The 16,309-nt window shown below is 33.9% G+C and overlaps 1 protein-coding gene across 4 annotated transcripts in view; it reads left to right on the top strand.

Annotated features, from left to right (window-relative positions):
* The window catches only part of LOC126887888 (uncharacterized), a 168,895-nt gene that overhangs the window by 136,323 nt on the left and 16,263 nt on the right, over positions 1–16,309 (top strand). For all 4 annotated transcript variants that reach the window (XM_050655783.1, XM_050655781.1, XM_050655784.1 and 1 more), the window contains 2 exons: positions 6,172–6,447; positions 11,323–11,582. In XM_050655783.1, the coding sequence (XP_050511740.1) occupies positions 6,172–6,447; positions 11,323–11,582 (536 nt within the window). The remainder of the gene's footprint in view (positions 1–6,171; positions 6,448–11,322; positions 11,583–16,309) is intronic.

Raw genomic sequence — 16,309 nt, 5'->3', positions numbered from 1 at the left:
CAATGCTGTTAAGGAGCTAAAAGAAATGATAGCAACAGAAAAGAATCTACAATTCAGTGAACACATAAAACAACTAGTTACAACTTAACAAACAAACTACTCCCTATGGAAGGCTACTAGAAAATTAAAACGACCCCAATACAATATACCACCATTAAAAAAAGAGCAGGGCGGATGGTTAAAAACACCAAGGGAAAAAGCAGAGACATTTGCAACATTGTTCATTGTTCTTACATTTCTCTTGCCAAGATGTAGTATCCGGCAAATTTTAATTAATTTTTATCTGTTTGTCCTTCGTCCAGTGTGTGTTTAATGTTATTTATTAGTTGCAAAATTCTTTGAATTACGTTTTTGCCATACAAATGTTATCTACATTTTGCTGTGATATCTTCCTGTTCTGACGAAATGCCCCTAATGATGCTCAGTTAGCGAAAGTATACTTGGGCAAGATTTGATTAAACTATATGCTCGAAATCTGCCTTTTATCCCTATAAATTCCATATATTCGAGCAGTCAACCTACTTCTATTTTTAAAAATATCTAGATGTTCTTGTCGGTGCTAAAATTCGATCCCCGGCCTACCTGCGTGGAAGTCAAGACATTATCCGGCCCTTCTCAAAGTAATATTGCCAAAAATGAGTTTAGGAGTTCAAATGCAATAATTTTAGATGAAGGTTATGGAGTAGCAGTGTGGGTAATGGTACCCTTTAGAAATTCAAATACTCCTGCTAGTCCTGTCGCCAGGGGGGGTACAACGGCCTCGTTAATTCAGATGGACTTACTCAAGTTTTTTTTATGTATTTTGACCCGTAGAACACGAATTTTTTGGGTAACAGTTGATCCGGATGTCGATAAGATTGTTATAGACCAAGAACTTGAGGAATCAAATAACAGCGATTTTTGGCAAAACAAAACAATATTTTGTATTTTTTGGGCCATTTTAAGTAAAAAATATTTCTACAAGTTTTTTCGTAGGATGCACAGTTTTCGAGATAAACGCGGTTGAACTTTAAAAAAATCGAAAAATTGCAATTTTTGAACCCGAATAACTTTTGATTAAAAAATAAAATAGCAAGTCTGCTTACCGCATTTGAAAGTTTAAGTCCAATTATATCGGTTTTGATTATTTGCATTGGTAAAAATTTATTTTTTTATTGTTTAACAAAGCTATAAACACGTAGGGTTTCCCGTGCTTTTACATGCGTTTTAACGCATGTAACGTAGAAATAGTCTTGATTGCACTAGTACCTATTCTACCTACTCGTTCGATTTTAAATGAGAAATCATAGAAACATCACTCACGCACTAGTTGTTTGTAGCTTTGTTTAACAATAACACAATAAATTTTTAGCAATGCAAATAATCAAAACCGACATAATTTGACTTGAACTTTCAAAGGCGCTAAGCAGAATTGCTATTTTATTTTTTAATCAAAAGTTATTCGGGTTTAAAAATTGCAGTTTTTCGATTTTTTGAAAGTTCAACCGCGTTTATCTCGAAAACTGTGCATCCTACTAAAAAACTTGTAGAAATATTTTTTGCTTAAAATGACCCAAAAAATACAAAATATTGTTTTGTTTTGCCAAAAATCGCTGTTATTTGATTCCTCAAGTTCTTGGTCTATAACAATCTTATCGACATCCGGATCAACTGTTACCCAAAAAATTCGTGTTCTACGGGTCAAAATACATAAAAAAAACTTGGCTAAGTCCATCTGAATTAACGAGGCCGTTGTACCCCCCCTGGCGACAGGACTATGCAGAGCTTGCTTAAAACAAATTATTAAAGCCGGCCACTCACGATACTGCGGTTCTGTTTGGCAAAATCGTCGATGATGTCAATGGCAGCTAATCTGGAAAGCTCAACGTAGGTGGCGCTCTTGTAGTTGGAGGTCACGTCAACTTACGTCAATACTTCAAATCAATCTATTTCCAAGTAAATATTGCATATTTTTTACTTAATTAAATTAACACGTTCTATATTTCCATAAGGAATTATATTTTTTTTTAAATAAGGCAACATTGCAGAATCAACTGCGCTCAACCCATGCTTAAACCAAATTTACACCAAATGCGCAACTGTCATGGCGGCCATATTTTGAAAATATGTGAAAGTATCACATTTTTAAATGAGATAAACACAAAAATTAATGCTGAGCGCACTTATTTGTGAATTTTAAATTGATAAAAAAGTAAGGCAGATATCATATACACAGTTGTCAGACTCGTGGGGGGAGTGAGTCAGTGCCAAATAAATATCTCTGAGCTATAAAAATAAAACATTGAGACGATGATTAATATAGTTTTATCATTCGATAAGGGCTTCCTTTTTTCCAGTAACTCTCGCATTCCTTCTCCTTAATTCATTTTTTAACGCACAAACAGTCCAAAATCCGTATCTTTTGGCCATAATTTATTATTTATTAAATCGTAATCAAAACACCATAAACAAACTTCACGAATTGTCAAAACGTTGACCTCCAACTACACTAGCGCCGCCAAGCGGGAGCAACGGCGTACATAGCTGCCATAGGGCTTTTCATCGATTGTCATTTGTTTCGAGCTTCTGTCATGTGTCACATAATATTCATATATCTACGTCATGCGTCTCTGGTTTGTATCAGTTTGTATCATTGTTATATACCAATAACGTATGTCGTAGATATATTAATATTACGTGACACATGACAGAAGCTCGAAACAAATGACTGTGAATGAAAAGCCCTATTGTGCAGTACTGCAGAAGACAGGCCAGTCTATGTGGTCAAATTGTACGATTTTGTTGGATGCACGGTAACACAAGATCAACATTTTTGTCAATTAGTCGAATTCGACAAAATTGAACCATGCCGCAGTACCGTGATTGGCAGGCTTTACAAAGAAGCGTGTAATAAGTGAAAGATGTTTGGGACAACTAAAACAACGATTTTCGATGCTTCAATATAAAGTTCGGGTGTTGATAGAAAATTTTCAAAAACTATTTATATTATGTTGTTTTATGTTACACAATGTAGCGAAATATTTAAGTGATGAACTCGGTCGATAGTCCATAGAAATAAGATTTTTCTCGTGACACATCCCCCTCCAGGCCGATACCAAATTTTTTGAGTAGTATGGACATCTATATTATTAACCTATATGTTTCCTGCAGCCGATTTTGATGATATACATAGTTTAAACAAATGAAGATCAAAAAACGATAAATTTTCGCTTTTTCGTTTATTACTAAAAAGTGAAGCATTCTAAACAAATTTGAGAATAAGAAACTCATAAATCATATAAAAAAAAAACTTCAATATGGCGTTCGCTGAATATGTCTATCCTTATTTGTTGCTTAGAAAATTGCAAATTAAGTCGTCAATTTTGAGATTTTATAAATGTTCATAACTCATGTAAAAATTAAGTTAGAGCCTTCTTATTACACGGAATGCTGAGACTTCTTGTGCTTAAATTATATTTTAAATTTCAAAGCAATTAGTCAAATAGTTTAAAAGTCATTTAATTTGTTTATACCAAATTCATTTTTTTGCAACGCAAAAATCATGAGGTTACAGTAATACTTCGGAGTTTATGAAAGAAGAACATTTATACTATTAACTTAATAAAAAAAATGACAAAAAGTAATTTTAAACAGTCTAAAATTATTTTGCAAAAAATGTCGATTTTTTGCTTACTTATAAACAATTAGAATAACTTTTTAACCGTTATCCGTAGAAAAATTATTTTTTCATATTTAGAAAGACTGAATTTTTATACACATTTAGAAAGAAAAACATTTGTCCTAGGACAATTAGGGACGAAGTTAGCCCCCCTTTTTTTTAATTCACATGTTCTTGCAAAATAATTTTGCAATATTTAGAATTATTTTTTGTCATTTTTTTAATTAAATTAATAGTGTAAATATTCTTCTTTCATAAACTATCCAAAGTATTACTGTAACTTCATCATTTTCTGACTTATAGTGTTGCAAAAAAAATTAATTTGGGATAAACAAATTAAATAACTTTTAAACTATTTGTCCAATTGCTTTGAAATGTAGGGTATGATTTAAGCACCATAAGTCTCAGCATTCCGTGTAATAAGAAGGTTCTAAGTTAATTTTTACATAAGATGAATATTTATAAAAACTCAAAATTTATAATTTATTTTGCAATTTTCTAAGCGACCAATAAGGATAGACATATTCAGCAAACGCCATATTGAAGTTTTTCATACGATTTATGAGTTTCTTACTCTCAAATTTGTTTAAATTGCTTAACTTTTTGGTAATAGACGAAACAAGCGAAAATTTACCGCTTTTTGATCTTCATTTGTTTATAACTATGTATATCATAAAAATCGGCTGCAGGACGCATATAGGTTATTATTATAGATGTCCATACTACTCAAAAAATTTGGTTTCGGTCTGGAGGGGGTTGTGTCACCCACAGTCCCCAATAAAAGCTATTCCGGATCCGTGTTATGTACAAGATGAAGATGACATTAGACAAACTGGGCAACGAAGGCGATCTGAATTAGCAGATTTAAAAATTACATAGGAAGTATCTATTCTTAAGTACTGTGAGCAGAAACTCATCACATTAAAATATTTTTATTCATATGAAATAGAGTACAAACTCAAACTTTATGCTCATACTCAAGAGAACATACTCTGTTATTATTCATGCCACCCATTGCATTCATTGACTATTCTATTATGGGTGCACTAGTTTGTACCAGTGCAGTGGTTCGATATAATTTTATAAATTCTTCGGTAGATATACACATCCCAAACGCTTCGAATTGTTTCATTAGTGTATCTGTCTGAAGAGTGAGGGTCTCCATTCCGTAAATCATTGTGGTGAATCATGCAGCCTTTTGAGGAATATGTATCAGCGTACTTATCTGATTTTTGGTTGTAATGTAATATACAGAGTGGGCCAAAGAAAACAGTCTACCTCGATATTTGGCAGTATTTATTGGATTTTAAGGAAATGACGAAACAGGTCGATTTTTGATCTAAGGGGGACACATTTTTACGGTACATTCATTTGTCAACCCCCTCCCTTCCACTTCCCCATCCCTTATTTTTAAATAGGGAATACTGCCATGCTTAGCCAAAACGCCGTATCTGCAGAGAGATCACATTTGAGTAAAATCGGTTTTTGTTTAAATGTGTAGCCGTTGAAAACTATTTAGAATTTTTTTTGTTTTCTACTTTCTATACATAATAAATATCATACAATTCATATTTATACATAAGATTGGCAAAATAATAAATCCATAAAATTTTTATGGGGTACACAAATTTCACTATAATTTTTTTAAGGTGTTCCTATCATAAGAATGTCACATGTCCGTTTTAAATAAGAAACCTCAAACAGTTCTCGATATATTGAAAAAAATCGATTTTTATTTTGTAACTTCAATGGGCTGTAATTTTTTTTAGGTGCACATTTGTACTAAGGTAAGTTAGGTTCAATCGAACTGTTGTAAAAACAACTTATTTTCTTTCATTCTGAATATGTCCAACTATTATATTTTAAAACATACAAGAATTTTTGTAAATGCATGTATTTGCTTCGACAACAACTGGTTTGTTCCCCTAATAGGAACCTTTATTTGTTGTTAAAACTAGTTCTTTCGTTCGGCCGATATACCTATCACCCGCGCTCCCCTCGCAGGTGAAAAACTCGAAATTAGCGGTCTTACTCAAACCTCCCTGAGGTAAAGACGATGTGTGTTTTCGCGTTTGTGTTGCAAAATTACGTGTTTTAGAAATGTATCGCTCTTTTGTTATTATTTATGTTACATTGTTTTCACGGCACCCTTTGTGTGTTCACACCCCCGAAGCACTATATAATATTAATGTTTGTATAAAGAAATCTCGTTTTATTTAGAGTTGCGATAAGTTAATTCAATGTTAGAATCAGCCCTTATTTTCAGTACACTTATTAAATAAATAAATTATCGAAGGAAATTTCCCTAATTGTCTTATTAATTGCCCCAGTGGTCCTTGATAAATATTTTGGGGCAATTGGATGTCCATCCACTCTCCTTAAAAAGGTGGAAAGTTTAGCATTAAATGCTCTCCCACCACGAACTATTTTTGGTCCCAGAATATGTGATTTAATTTATGACCTGTATTTTTGTTACACCCTGTATAATAACACCCTTATTATTACTTATGTAGATCCTTACCATATGCCAATTATGCGTGAAAGAATGCCCATGGATGTGAGAGCTCCATCTCCAGAAGAAGAGGATGACAATACAGAAGTTAATGTGGTCATAGTTCTTCGTATTCTTACTGCAGTCGAAGATCGCTTAGGATCCTTAGGACCCAAAATTATTGATCTTTTAGCTCAAGCTTTAGCTTTGGAAAAAAATGAGGCCAATAGCTCGGATCAGTTACTTGACAACGATATAAATTGTGTTTTGTTTGAAACGGTGAAAGAAAAATTGAAAGGTAAAGTATAATCTTTTTAGCATTTATAATAAAGTGTGTGCATTTAATCTTCAATATTTTTCAAATTGCGTTGTGTAACATAGTCTATACAATTACATGATTATCGTACGTTTGCGCATAACTCACGTAATTTACTTAACTCTTTCAGCTCCGGTGACGCGTACGCGCGTCCAAATATGACTATAGATCAGTGCCGTGGACGCGCTTGCGCGTCCACTGTACGTAAACTTCTCATTCGTACCACTAAGATTACTCCTATTTGCCTGCCTCTTATTCTGATTCAGTTGTTATTGACTGTACATTGTCTTTCCACCTTTTCGGCGGCCTTCCAACGGGTCCTCTGCTATACGGCTTGTTGTTTTTACAGATGTTCTCTAATCTATCTGGTCCCATTCGGTTTACATGTTCGTTCCAGTTTTTTTTCTTGTTTTTATCCACCTGTTATACCATAATGGTGGTCGACAGATTCGACACTATTCAACTGACTAACAGGTTACAAAAATACCAAATAGTAAACACCTTTGTCTATCTCCAGTCTAGTATAACTTTAAAGATGGTAACTCTGAAGCAGAAGTTCGGAGACGTATTGGTATGGCAAAAAATGCGATGAGTCGCCTAACTAAAGTTTGGAAAGACAGATCTATCTCTCAAAATATCAAGATGAAACTGGTGAATGCCCTTGTATTCTCAATATTTCTATACGGATCAGAGACTTGGACTCTTCGCTCATGCGAGCGCCAAAAAATTGATGCCTTTGAGATGTGGTGCTGGAGAAGAATGCTGCGCATACCTTGGACAGCTCATAGGACAAACGTTTCCATTCTAAACCAACTCAAGATTAAAAAGGCTGCCCACAATATGTCTGCAACGAATACTGCAATTCTTTGGTCACGTGTTCGGAGAGGTGACGACAGTTTGGAGAGATTAATTGTTTCTGGAAACATTCCAGGGAGAAGATCAAGAGGACGATCACCAACTAGATGGTCCGACCAAATTAAGAATTCAGCTGGAAACTCATTCTGCGAAGCTCTCAGAGCAGCTGAAGATAGAGACCAATGGAGAAACATTGTTAAGAATATTGGAAGAAATCACGATCCTCAGTAATGGGGAAACGACAAGAGAGAGAGAGAGATCCACCTGTTAATATTTTGAATTTTGCATTGTTCGCGTATACTTCTGTTGCTTTGTCTGTCTCTTAATGATATGCCCGCTATTGATCTTAATACTTTCATTTTGATATTGTTGATTTGTTGTTTCGTCTTTCTTGTATCGTCTTGTAACTCCTTGTCTCCGCTGCATATGTTAGAATTGGTCTTACTGCTGTCTTGTATACTTTCATTTTGATTTCCGTGGTCAGATATTTGTTTCTCCATATGGTTTCTCGGAGGCAACCACTTACACTTGCTGCTTGCCTTGTGGTCTCTGTTCTTATATTCCTGTCACTAATAATCTACTCCTAGCTAACTGAATTTCATTACTTGTTCTACATTACGTACGTAAGCTTTCAAACGAAATTATTTCTGCCGGCACAGGTGCTAAGGCTGGAAATATTACAGCGGAGCTGAAAGGATTAACCCTTTCACGGACAAGTTGATCATGACCGTCATAGTTTTTGTCAGAGTCGGCGCTATTTAAAACGTTATTAGACTCAAGACGGACGAGACGTATTTATAATTAATCTAATTGAACAACGCAATCATAACTGTCAATAGTAAAATTCATTTTAGTTACTTGCATAAATAATAAGGAATAATCAATAGGGTGTTTATATTGCTAAGATTAATTTCCTTTTAATATTGGCAGGATCATGAGTGAAATTTTGCCCCCTTATATTTTCTAGATACAAATCTTATTTCTAGACAATCGTCCGATTTGTTCGTTTAACCGATTCCTATTTCTTTACTTATAGACAAGGCGAAAACGGCGGGTTCGTTGGAAAAAATATTCATATGAGATTTTTTTGCATAATCATATTCGTGAGACATCCCAGAATAAGGTTCAAGAAGTCGCCCACGTAAAAAGTTATCCAAATTTTTTTTCATTTTTTTTAATCAAATTGCAAAAAATCAGTATTTTCGGCCCGGACACATTTTTTTTTAGGTTTTTTGGACCATTCTGGACAAAAAAAGGTCTCTTATAATTTTTCTCTAAAGTTGCTCGTTTTCGAGTTATAAGCAATTTAAAATTGAAAACAACGAAAACTGGTGATTTTTAAGGCTTAATAACTCGGTTAAAAATTATTATTATGAAATTCATAAAGTGATTAAATCAAAGATTAAAGCCTCCACTATATGATCCTGAAGAAATTTGTGTCATTAATTTATTACTAAGCTGTTATTTTTAATTATTAATAATGAGGCTATAAATAATTGACGCGGCTGTAAATGTGAGTGCGAGTAAATGCACCATTGTCTGCCGGAATGGCATCTCTCTCGCACTCATCATTGCCGGCCGCCTAACACGTGCATGCCGCTCATTATTTTTACTTAAAAATAACAGCTTAGTGATAAAATAATGACAAAAATTTCTTCAGGATCTTGTAGGGCGGGCTTTAAACATTTATTTGATCACTTTCTGACTTTCATATAATAACTTTTAACCGAGTTATTAAGCCTTAAAAATAGCCATTTTTCGTTTTTTTTTTTCAATTTTAAATTGCTTATAACTCGAAAACTTTAGAGAAAAATTATAAGAGACCTTTTTTGTCCAGAATGGTCCAAAAAACCTAAAAAAATGTGTCCGAGCCAAAATTATTGATTTTTGCAATTTGATTAAAAAAAATTGAAAAAAAAAATTTGGACCACTTTTCACGTGGGCGACTTCTTGAACTTTATTCTGGGATGTCTCACGAATATGATTATGCAAAAAAATCTCATGGAAATATTTTTTCCAACGAACCCGCCGGTTTCTCCTTGTCTATTACCATCATTCGCTTTCCCCTAATCCCTATGCGGGATCGACTTCCCTAATTAGATTTTTCGATAATTTTCTGTCTTGGGTCATATCAATATCAATCCCGTTTACCGGCATGTCCTGCCTAAACGTCTCCCCTCCAGATCTTCTTTGGTCTTCTTCCTCTACTCCTTCAGGAACCAGGAGATCAGTAATTTTTCGTATTGGGAGATTAACGAGATTAGACGTTGAACATGATCAAACCACCGTAACCTATGCTCTTTCATTTTGTCATCAATTCGTGCCACCCATAGACTTCCCCAATATACTCATTCTTAATTTTTTCCTTTTTGTCACAACACTCATCTATCTCAGCATTCTAATTTCCGCCACATGCATTCGTTGTTCCTCTTTCCTTTTAACTGCCCAACATTCAGTTCCGTACATCATAGTTAGTCTTATTGCTATTCACACACCACTCGCTTCCTTTCACTTCATCCATCCCGCCGTAACTCTAGTCATGCATCTCCATTTATTTCTCCAGTACTCTGTACTACCGCTCGTGAGCACTTAAACCTTACAAGTTTAGCTTAATAAAATTATTTTTTTCAATTTAATTGTGGCTTATTTCGATTCTAAAAAGTTCATTATAAAAATGCCACAAGGAAATAGCTTCAGAACAACATAAAGTTTAGCTTAAAGGTTGAAAATAATAATTAGCCCTCCTTGACGATAATCTTGTTGTAGAAATGTTATAAGTTCTACTAAAGTAAAATATAAATCCTAAGCCTAAGCGTCCTCTATTTGCTTTCTCCTACTTTCGTCGTCTCTTGTGATTATATATTGTAAAATCCGGAGATATGGGATGCAGCCAGAAAGCAGTTTATTAACGAAAAGTCTTGGATTTAAAATATTGTTTATTATATTTTTATTTCAATTATTCTAATTGTTTAGTATTTAGTAATTTAAAAGGTAGTAAACTTTGCATCTGGGGCTTTTCGTTGTTTTCCTCGTAATACGAGAGATGTCGCTGAATTGCGTCTCAGAGGTGGGTTCATTGCATTGCGATGGTTTGCCTTAAATTGGCAGAATTGTTTGTATTTCCTTCAGAGTTGAGACTTCTGAGCTTCACCGATGAGGCATAAGGATGCTGAAATAGCTATATGGAGATGGTGGTCCAACTCTGAATCAAATATAAACAAAACCTGCCTTGATCTTTTTTATCTTTTTCATTTTTACTCAGTTTGAGTATTTAGAAATTGTCTTTCGGTCCTTTTCCTTGACGAAGGTAAGGTAAATGCGTGGCCTAAGCGTCCTCTATTTGCTTTCTCCTACTTTCGTCGTCTCTTGTGATTATATATTGTAAAATCCGGAGATATGGGATGCAGCCAGAAAGCAGTTTATTATATTTTTATTTCAATTATTCTAATTGTTTAAAAGGTAGTAAACTTTGCATCTGGGGCTTTTCGTTGTTTTCCTCGTATTTAGAAATTGTCTTTCGGTCCTTTTCCTTGACGAAGGGAAGGTAAATGCGTGGCCTAAGCGTCCTCTATTTGCTTTCTCCTACTTTCGTCGTCTCTTGTGATTATATATTGTAAAATCCGGAGATATGGGATGCAGCCAGAAAGCAGTTTATTAACGAAAAGTCTTGGATTTAAAATATTGTTTATTATATTTTTATTTCAATTATTCTAATTGTTTAAAAGGTAGTAAACTTTGCATCTGGGGCTTTTCGTTGTTTTCCTCGTAATACGAGAGATGTCGCTGAATTGCGTCTCAGAGGTGGGTTCATTGCATTGCGATGGTTTGCCTTAAATTGGCAGAATTGTGTGTATTTCCTTCAGAGTTGAGACTTCTGAGCTTCACCGATGAGGCATAAGGATGCTGAAATAGCTATATGGAGATGGTGGTTCAACTCTGAATCAAATATAAACAAAACCTGCCTTGATCTTTTTTATAAAATATAAATATTGGTTTACATAGGTCAAATGATTGCTGGGCTAGTAGACCATATTCAACAGCGAGCGTTCAAAAAAGCTATAAAGAAGATAGCAGCTTTAATGCACGAGGCTGGTCAAAGAAAGAAAAACCGAGAAAAACTTCTTTCTAGGGAGGATTTCGGACAAAACTCTAGTGGTGGCGTAGATAAAGCTGCTATTGCTAGACAAATCGCCAACGCGCTTGTAGCTCAAGGAAAAACAGATGTAACACAAGCTGAATTGGAACAACTTATAAATGCAGTGGTAAGTAATATTATTTATTTATGATGAGTGTCAGTAATTAGTCGCAATAATTTTGATTTGTTACTTACTCCATTTCTATAAAGGTTAAAAAACAATGTTTACTTGTTTGTACAGACTTACTGCTGTTGACTTCGAATGGTTTACTGACGGTAGAGTCAAGCACAGGTAGCATGCATGTTTTCATTGTATCCTTGTTCCTAATACTTGCCAAGTACATCGTAATGAGTAGCCGCCTTAACATTGCCTCGTAAGGCTGTAATGGGAAACGATTACACCCGTGATTAATATGCAAGCGAGTATTTGTACTTGTTGCAACTCTGTTATTGTATTTTATTTTGTTGTGTTGTGTACACAAACCAACGCAGTGTAAATATGTAATAGGGAATTTGCACATTTTTTATTACATAATGTTCAGTTTTGCTTAAAAATGAGATTTCCAAAATTTCACGCTTCAAAAACTCATAATAACTTAGAATTACAAATTTAAAATCTTCTGTTTATTTAAAATAGTTCAAACGACCCGTGACGTCACCTAATTATATTTTATTTATGTTTATGGTTATATTTATATTTTAACGACATTTATCGTATGTCATTGTAATAATATATTATACCAGTTATAAAACTGAGTGTCAGTGTCAAAACGAATGCCAAACCTAATTAATTAATGGCAAGGACATCCAATACTACAATTGTATGACGTCACGACCAATGAGGGCGCATTTTGGGCTGGCTGCTCTAATCTGAATTTTTAATCGTCTTTAGGGGCCAAACGAAAGACAAAAAAAAACTTTTTTTTCTTTGATATATGTTTTAAATTATGTTCTGTTGTGATTTATAGCATTTTATAAATTGATTGATTTATTAAATTTAAATTTTAAATTCCGAACCTTCATACAGGGTGTCCCGAAAAGATTGGTCATAAATTATACCACACATTCTGGGGTCAAAAATATATCGATTGAACCTAACTTACCTTAGTACAAATGTGCTCACAAAAAAAGTTACAGCCCTTTGAAGTTACAAAATGAAAATCGATTTTTTTCAATATATCGAAAACTATTAGAGATGTCTTATTGAAAATAGACATGTGGCTTTCTTATGATAGCATCATCTTAAAAAAAATTAAAGTTACATTTGTTCACCCCATAAAAATTTTATGGGGGTTTTGTTCCTTTAAACCCCCCCAAACTTTTGTGTACGTTCCAATTAAATTATTATTGTGGCACCATTAGTTAAACACAATGTTTTTAAAACTTTTTTGCCTCCTAGTACTTTTTCGATAAGCCAGTGTTTATCGACATATTTTGAATATTTGTCGAATCCACCACACATTTTTATATGGTAAGTACCATTGTAGAGACCTTGTTAATAATCTGAAAATTTATTTATAATTTACATTCTTATGTATATTTTGAAAAAGAAGCCATATCTCGATAAAAGATGACTTGTCAAAAAGAGTAAGAGGCAAAAAAGTTTTAAAAACACTGTGTTTAACTAATGGTACCACAATAATAGTTTAATTGGAACATACACAAACATTTGGGGGGTTTAAAGGAACAAAACCCCCATAAATTTTTTATGTAAATATATTAAAAAAGAACCCGCATCTCGATAAAAACTGGCTTATCGAAAAAATACTAAGAGGCAAAAAAGTTTTTAAAACGTTGTGTTTAACTAATGGTACCACAATAATGAATTAATTGGAACGTACACAAAAGTTTGGGGGGTTTAAAGGAACAAAACCCCCATAAAATTTTTATGAGATGGACAAACTTTACTATAATTTTGTTTTAAGATGTTCATGCTATAAGAATGATACATGTCCATTTTCAATAAAAAATCTTTAATAGTTTTAGATATATTGAAAAAAATCGATTTTCATTTTGTAACTTCAAAGGGCTGTAACTTTTTTTGTGAGCACATTTGTACTAAGGTAATTTAGGTTCAATCGATCTATTTTTGACCCCAGAATGTGTGGTATAATTTATGACCAATCTTTTCGGGACACCCTGTATAATGACCAATCTATCAGTTTTAGTTTCAGACCCTGTGTTTTGCCAAAAAGTCCACAGCACGTCCAATAAGCACTTGTTGCTTAAAGTGTGATATTAGTACTACTTCATCCCGGAAAATTTCCAAATTTCTGCCTGCCATTAAAGATAACCCACCTCTCTCTTCTTGCGGTGGATATTCCACTCCTGTATTCTTAGAGTCTAGATCGACGAAACTGGTTCGTCCGCCAAAACTGAATTCACAAACATCAAAAATGCATTAGATTTGGTCTTTCCTCCCATTTTGCAATGACAAGCCATTACCAGAATATGATATCTTATTCTTTTAACATCGACTTATTGTCGACATTGTTGTAGCCGAAATGGCCTAGTTATTGTAACACTAAGGTCTTTTGACCTATCTATGTAGCTAGTTCCAACTACTTTGGATCTAAAGTTTCAACCTGATGATGACTGATTGGTCCGAAAACGTTTGTTTTTTGTACTATAGATGTACCCACTTCAATCCAATTTGGATCTTTTTAGATAAAAATTTTAATAAATTTATATACCATCTACCTACAAGTGAATTTTTACTTCCTTAGTTAGTTTTTTATTATGGTATACAGCCAATGAGAGGAATTTTTTCCTTTATATCTTATCATCTTGTTGGGCTGATTTTTCTCCTGTAGCAATCTTAGCACATCTTCTAGTAATACACAATCGAAGGCTTTAATCAGATCTATAAAGCACATAAATGCAGGTTTATTATATTCCAGTGCTTTCTCAGCAATTTGTCTGGCTATGAATATGGCGTCTATTGTGGACCTTTTTTTTTTCGAAAACCTTGTTGTTCCTCACTAATTGTGTATTCTTCATTTATTTTATTGGCAAGTATTTTTGTTAAAAGTTTAAGAGTTGTGCGCAGCAAGGTGATGGTACGGTAGTTGGTAGGGTATTTGCTGTTTCTTTTCTTGTGTATATTACCCTAAAATGGCGGAAATACAACCAGGGGTGGCCAAGCTCCTTGATAGTCAGAGCCACTTTTCACAAATTAAAATTGCTCGCGAGCCGCAGTTAAAAACGTATTCAAAAAGTATGTAAAGAAGGTATGTACGATGTTTTTTAACAGAACTCTTATTTATTGAAAACGGAAATAAAATTACGAAATATTAAAACTTAATTACATTTGTTTTCCTTATTCTTCTTCTCGTTCTTATGCCCAATAAGAGAGTCGAACTTTGCTATCACCTATCACCTATCCATCTTTTACCCATTTTGTCCATGCCTTCCGGTCTCCTGGATTTGCTGCATCCACCCCTTTCTAGGTCTGCTCCTTCTTCTTTTCCCCTGTCTCTTGGCATCTGTCACCTTCTTTACTAGTCTTTTTTCGTTCATTCTATGTCCAAACCAATTCAGGTTTCTTTTTTCAATTTTTTTCTCGATTGGTCCCTGTCTTAGCACGTTTGTAATGTTTTCATTCCTTTCCCTATCCAACATTTGTTTTACTTCTTTTGGTAATTCTTTAAAATTTGGTGAATAATTTGTGGTAGCACTTCTCAGTACATTTTTCAGATGCTGGTTAGTTAATACTGATATGTGTTAGGATTTCACGAATTTTAAAATGGAATTAAATGGCCCGCATACAAGTACGTTGTTCCTAATATGGAAATAATTCGACAAGTATACTTTTTTAATTTAGGGTATGTACTTCGATTTTGGTACAAATTTCCAAAATTCGGTAATCGGCGTCGACTTATAGTTTCATTTTCGAGCTTGATCTTCTTGCGCCTCTATTAATTTTAATGCTCACAAATGTTGTTTGGGTCATTTATTGGTAATAAAAAAGTCACCTTATGGACTGTGTTTATTTCAAATGAATTCAGAAAAAAATGAAGAGACGATTTAAAATATTTTAACTCTTGAAATCAATTTTGGAGTTCGGTCAATATTCCTTCTGGCTTTCTTATTTATTCGTTAAGTTTTTCTAGTTTAATATTGTAACAATTTTTTTTATTCGAGTAAAATGACTAAATATGTATACAAATCGGTCTGGAGTGGGTTGATCACTGACGTTTATGTCGCGCCACTCTTGATGTTCTTTCGCGCAGTTTTCGATGTGTTGTATCACTCTTAGCTTGGATGGAAATGGAATTTGCTACAAAGTTGCATTTGGTCTTTCATATCTGTTGTCACTAATTTAAAAGAGATTCTGGAACACATATGGAACGATAATAATTTTTTTAAATAATAACACATATAATTGAAAAGGATCTCGAGTACATTTATCGAGAGCCACAAGTAATTCTTCGAAGAGCCTCATGTGGCTCGCGAGCCGCAGTTTAGCCACCCCTGAGTCATATAGTTTATGAAAGTGATAAAGAGAATGATCTTGAGCAATCGGGTGTAGAAATTATTAGTGATTAGGGAAACGAATATCGTAGTGATAGTGGCAGTGACATAAATCAAATAAAAAATCAAATAAACCGATACTCAAGGGATTGGACAGTTATGACTAAAAAATGAAAACGTTAAAAGGTTTACATCGTGTCTTGTTCGGACTACTCGACGGTGGGTGAATCTCGACATTTTCCTATACTTTCATGTAGCTCCAGCAGCAGGTAGGCTGTTGGTCCCGATACCCATTATTGAGTATATTCCATAATATATAATTTGGACATTTTACGACCAAATTGTATTTATTTCGTTTATTATGAAATTAAATATTTTATT

Source organism: Diabrotica virgifera, chromosome 7 (genome assembly GCF_917563875.1).
Source record: "Diabrotica virgifera virgifera chromosome 7, PGI_DIABVI_V3a".
Lineage (NCBI taxonomy): Eukaryota > Metazoa > Arthropoda > Insecta > Coleoptera > Chrysomelidae > Diabrotica > Diabrotica virgifera.
Note: the sequence above shows the minus strand (reverse complement) of the source record. Positions and strands in the feature narration are given on the sequence as shown.